At 27.6% G+C, this 6,361-nt stretch overlaps 1 protein-coding gene across 3 annotated transcripts; it reads left to right on the top strand.

The window, feature by feature from the left end:
* The first annotated feature begins 320 nt into the window (after positions 1-320).
* Positions 321-3,048, top strand: LOC145069019 (protein RGF1 INDUCIBLE TRANSCRIPTION FACTOR 1-like). 3 transcript variants are annotated; one of them, XM_079016004.1, is made up of 4 exons: positions 321-507; positions 612-785; positions 1,023-1,250; positions 2,764-3,048. In XM_079016004.1, the coding sequence occupies exons 1-4, from the start codon at positions 505-507 to the stop codon at positions 2,926-2,928; spliced, it is 570 nt and encodes a 189-aa protein (XP_078872130.1). In that variant the 5' UTR covers positions 321-504; the 3' UTR covers positions 2,929-3,048. The 3 variants fall into 3 exon arrangements, with proteins under 3 accessions (XP_078872130.1, XP_078872127.1, XP_078872120.1); XM_079016001.1 differs by having other exon boundaries at positions 609-785; XM_079015994.1 differs by lacking the exon at positions 321-507 and having other exon boundaries at positions 603-785.
* The last annotated feature ends 3,313 nt before the right edge of the window (positions 3,049-6,361 follow it).

The following is a 6,361-nucleotide window of genomic DNA, read 5'->3' as shown; positions in this document are numbered from 1 at the left end:
GACTTTTGCAATATTGATTATATTATATTGCTCTTGTTTTATCTAATTGGATTATTTTTAGAATCATATTTTAAATTGTATTTTATGTTGCATGTTTTGGATTACTTAATTGTTTTGTATCCATAACTCCCAACAAAATAATATAAACATGTTATATGTTTTTTATAAATTATCCAAAAAATTATAAGGATCAAACACGAAAATAGTAATAGTATGGAGATCAAACATGCCGGCTTTAGTATATTAGAAGGGGTAAATAGTAGTTTATTTTTATTAATAATTGAGGCGGGTGCTCCCATTTGTCCATTAGCCAATACAGGAGTTGTTTTGTTGATGACTTCTAAGTTACAAGTTGTTTACTCCCTCTCCATCTCTCTCTCTCTAAACTTTTCATCTTTCTCTCACTAACAAAATCTTCTGAACAAATCTTCCTTTTTCTGATCGGCGATCTAACGAACACCAACGAGGTTCAGGAATCGATAACGAGCACTCCTCAATTTCTCAATGGTAATGTGTATATATCAGTGATTGATTCTGTATATGTGTGTGTGGTTTCTGCGTTTTATATAAGATGATGAATCTGTGCTTTGATTGGGGGATGAATGCAGCAGCAATTGGTGCCGCCATGGCTGGAAAAGTTGCTATCAACCGACTTCTTCTCGGTGTGCCGGACGCACGGAGACGCTGCTAGAAGCGAGCGTAACATGTTCTGCTTAGATTGCAATGACGAAGCATTTTGCTTCTACTGTCGATCTTCTCGACACAAAGAACATAAAGTCATTCAGGTCAGTTCATGTTCCATGTGTTTCTGTAATTCTATATGCTTTTTTCACACATGAACTTCTCAATCTCTCATGCTTTCAATGTAGCATAACATCTCCATTACGATCTCTCTCACATTATTCAGTTCATGATCATATGATGAGATTCGTTTGATTTGAGAATTTTCTTTTGAGATGAATTATGAATATATATATATATATATATATATATATATATATATATATATAACGAATGTGCAGATAAGGAGATCATCATACCATGATGTTGTGAGAGTTTCAGAGATTGAAAAGGTGTTGGAGATCGATGGTGTTCAAACATATGTGATCAACAGTGCGAAAGTTTTATTTCTAAACGAGAGACCACAGCCAAAATCATCATCATCATCAGGAAAAGGGGGTTCTCACATTTGCGAAGTTTGTGGGAGGAGCCTTTTGGACACTTTTCGTTTCTGTTCGCTTGGCTGTAAGGTTAGCCTAATAAGCTCCCACTATCAATAAATTATTATTAAATTAAATTAATTACTTAATTTTTTACTAATTTTGAAGTAATCGCCTTTGCTTCACATTGTTAGACAACACAACTCACAACATGATGAATTGGCATTCACCCAATATGCTCATAACTTCATCATGCAAATTGCAAATTCATATAATATAAATATTAAAAAAAAACAACCCATCATCCACTAATGATGTATATATATAATCATACCTACATTATTTGATATATACTATTTTTTTTCCTAAAAAGATTATATTTTATTAATATAAATTTGTAGTTAACTACATTTTGATGCAAACATCTTTAATTACGGTTAAATGAGAATAATTAAATAAATATTTTTTTTGAAAATGTAGGAGATACATTGCATTCTATCCATTCTTGTTCATGTCCTACATTGATCATTTGCTTCCTAACTTTATGACAATCACAATAATGATGGATCACTATAATGATTCCACATTACATCTTTTTTTTTTTTTTAGTTTCATTTTTTATTTTAATTTTTCATAACTAGTAGTTCTCATTCAAAATTGGTATTGATGTTTTTATCCCTTTTTCTTGAATTGTAAAAGTTTGTTTTCATTCAAAATTAGTGTTGATGTCTTTTTTTTTTTTTTTTTTTTTGGCCTTTTTGCTTCAATTGTCAAAGTTGCTTTCTTTAAATTAAAATATAATAATGAAAGCTACCAATACTTATTATATTGAATTTAATACACGGTTACTCAATTAATGATGTTAACTTTAAAATCTTACAACTCACTTCTTTTAAGTACAGCTTCATATTAAATTTTGTTCAAAAATGCAACGTTCCATTTTCTATAAGATTTTGTTCAATTATTTCTATATTTTCAAATTTCAAAAATGACAAGTTATGAATGACATTAATTTTGCTTCATATTTTTCTCAATATTGTCTCAACAAAAGTCATTTTATGAATTTAATTATATGCCATAATCTTGATTACACTATGTGTCACATGCATATCATTTTTCTTACAAATTAAAGTAATATCTTTTTTACATGATTTCTTCACATTTTTTGTGCTTAAGATATTTGATTGCTCACATTTTTTATGTTTATACAATTTCATTAATTAAGAATAGTCATTAAACTGTCTAATGGGTTGTATCATATGATAATTTTACTTACTTTTTGAGCATTTGTCACAAACTAAACATTTATCTTGTCAAATTGACCCGATATAAAAAGCTTAATTAAAATGTATTCTTTTGTTATGTGAAGTTCTTAATTTTATAAAATGGCATCCTTATAAAGTAACTTCGCAAATTAAATTAGTTTTGAATTTTTTTAATCTAATGGTTTATTATGTGATAAGTGTGAAAGACACCTCATTATTTCAAAATTTTATAGTTACCCCTTTTATTAATTTAATATATATAAAATTAAGTCAGATTTAAACACATATTTTTTAATTTTATGATTAATGACATTGTTTTAATTTAATTTATTATATAGCTAGTTGGGATAAAGAGAAATGGAAACGCAAACTTTATGTTAGAAGGGAGATCAACAACAACAACAAGAGTGATGGTGAGGGGTGAAGAAGAACGACTCATGTATCCTTCCACACCTCCCTCCACTAGGAGAAGAAAGGGGATTCCTCATAGGGCTCCAAACTAGGACAACCATAAGTATTACATACAAACTAAGTGAATTACTAAAATACCCCTCAAAACAAAAGAAACAAATACCCTTCCCCATGTACCCTACTTTACACAACTCATCACCATTGACCATCAATTTGTTATATATATATATATATATATATATATATATATATATATATATATATATATATATATATATATATATATATATATATATATATATATATATATATTAGTTCATCATCTCCTTCCAATGCCTTTCTACCCCACCATATATTCTTATTCCTAAACTTATTGTATTGTTTAATTTGGGGAGAAAGGTAGAATGGTAAATGTCTATAATAATCAAACTACATGTTTTGATTTTAATTGGACGTGATTCTTTGTGCATATGAATATAAACTAGGGTCCATTTTTTTTTATATAAATCTTTTTATTGGTTAATAAAACTTCAAATGTTATTTAAAAGGTATAATCTATGTGGCATTGTAATGTGAGGCTTAAACATGAACATAAACTTATTGATACTAAAACTATTTTGAAAAATAAGAGGCGTATAAATAGAGAATATTTAAATAGTTGAGAATTATTTAAAAACAAGATCCCAAAATACAATGATAAACATATGACAAAATTGTCATAATTGAATTTGATTTCTTGGACGTTGATGAAGATAAAAACCCTAAAATGTCCAATTATGCTCTTACGATAAAGGGATAAATAAATAATGTACAAAAAGTTTTCCAGAAAATATTATTTTTATTTCAAACAAGCAATAAATGAATAAATTGAAAAAAAAAAAAAAAAAAAAAAAAAAAGTTAGCTAAATATTTTTAATTACGGTAGTTTGCAGACATATGCCAACCTGCCATATAATTATTGATCGAACAAGCATATATGCTTATTTTGGTACATCATTCCTAACCGCAATGATTATTTTTACGTATTTTCACTAACTAAAATATTTTTCTAAATTTTAAAATATAACCAGTTAATATGTCTATACAAAGTGTTGTTCACTCTTTAGTCAATAAAAAGTAAAAAGAACAAAAAAAAAATATGGATTTTCCATTTTCTTTTTTTACTTTTTGTCTTTCGATAAATAACGAATATATTAGTCATTAAAGGAAATACAATATTCTATGGCATCTTAAATTTAGATATACATAGCAAATTAAGAAATTAAAAGGAAGTGTTTGTAGAAAGTAGAGTCCATTTTATAGTCTCTTTTCATTAGCCCACCAACCCACATGGCCTTTTTAGTTTTTACACCCATAAAGCAACAAACACCTTTCTTTTATTAATTACCTAAACATAAATAACAATTTCTTTTATTAATTACCTAAACATAAATAACAAAAAGTTGGCACTTGCAATATATCAATGATAGCCAACTAGCCAAGTTACCTATTGGCTTCAGTCTCTTGTGCGTTTCCTTTTGTAGACTCTTATCCCTTGCTCTTTTGAAATTCTATTATAATTCAACCATATCATTAGTTAATTACAAATTTAGTTACACTCCTAATTAAAAATTCAAATGTGAATTTCCAAATCAATACTAACGAGGTAGGATGGTGGATCAATAAGTAACAATCAAAATGCCTTAAGATAACAATATAACCATGACAAACAAGATCATCATTGCTTGATCCCATACATAGAGATTTCTGATTCGTAACTGGAATGCCTTATAAGGATTCGATATGCTCCTACCTTTCTAAATAAAGTAATTGTTCATAACTTATTATTATTGAGATGTTGAATTGTTATGAATGATATTGGGCAAATTACCATATATAATATACGGGGTTAATTGGTCACTTTTTCTAAGCTCAAATAAGCTACATTGTTTTTTTAAAGGAATGAATTACGTTTTTGATTCGTATAGTTTTCACATAGATAAAATGGTAGAAATGTTAACAAAAAAAGATTGTGAAATGATCTTCGTCTAAGACAAAATTATAGAAATTTGTCCTTTATAAGAAATAGATGAAACTATGTAATTAATAAAGTTACAGAAATGGTCCACATGAATAAAGTTATAGGAATGGTCCTTATTTAAGACAAATTTACAAAAATCATCCTTTTGTATATGATATAATTACAGAAATGGTCCCTGTCAACTTTCAATCCTATATTATCAAATATTTGTAGAAATGGTCCATGCTTCCTATATTATCAAATATTTGCAAAAACGGTCCCTTCTTAGATGAAAACTTGTAGAAATAGTCTAGGTGGATCATAAAATTAGTGAAATGGTCTATGCTTTAATAGGAAATTTATAAATGGTCCCTATCTAATAGCAAAATTATAAAAAATGCTCTTATTTTTTTTAATGAAATTACATAAATTGTCCCTAAATTTTAGAAAATTACTAAAATGGTCCTTGCTTAATTGAAAATTACAAAAATGTACCATGTATTTTATGAAATATTGTTGAAAAATATATGACTAATAACTCCATCACGAAATACAGGCCATTCTAGTTAATCACATTAGTCTGATTTGTCTTTATAATCTCCCCCAATAAAACCAAATATCATTCATGGTTTTCTAACAAAATGCATATTTGCATGAATCACCTGCTCAATCCTACATATAAATAGAAAAATCAAAAAATATTTATTTATATGTCATCCTTTTGACCAAAGATTTTATCACTTATATGTGATTCTTCTTTTAAAAACATTTTCATCTTGATAGTATCAATGAATAACATCGATAAGACAAGGTTTGAAGAGCTCTTATGCACAAAGTTTATCGCTCCACACAATATCAAATGTTTTTAGTCCTGCTAAGCAAACCAAATAAGACAATGCATGAAGATCCTAGAATTATGGAGATATAGAACAACATACGAGTTATTATGATATCATATAATTTGAGTCTTCGGTTATTATTACAATAATTAAATATATGATTTGACATAACGATGAATATACAAACGTAGGTTTCATATTTGTTTCAATAATAACAATGCCACTCCATTGCCATTTTAAACGAATCCACAATGGCAAAGCTTTTCGTCAAATTTCTTCAAGTCATCGAAGGTGCGTCTCAGCAACCACAAAGCTTAACATATGTCCATTATAGTAAAACTTTTTCATTAACCTTATTGTTAGTTCCTATTAATTAAAAAATTATTAATTGTATTTAGAGTATTAATTTATATAATAAAAGAAATAAAAATAATGAAAAAGCTCATGCCAGAGCTTGTAACCGCATAAACATTTGAAAACGCTTCCTAATGAATTGGCTTCCACAATAATAGAGAAGCTTTTTCAAAATCTTATGCATCCAAAAACCATTTAAAAAAACTCATATTAACTAAGTTCTTTAGAATACATTAACCACAAAAAATCAAATATCTCACTTTTATGTAGATGAATGATCTAGAAAGTGATTTGTTGTGTGTTAATATATTCAAACAAAAATCTGTCATAGAT

This window comes from Lactuca serriola, chromosome 1, assembly GCF_051521515.1.
Source record: "Lactuca serriola cultivar US96UC23 chromosome 1, Lser_US96UC23_V15, whole genome shotgun sequence".
Lineage (NCBI taxonomy): Eukaryota > Viridiplantae > Streptophyta > Magnoliopsida > Asterales > Asteraceae > Lactuca > Lactuca serriola.
Note: the sequence above shows the minus strand (reverse complement) of the source record. Positions and strands in the feature narration are given on the sequence as shown.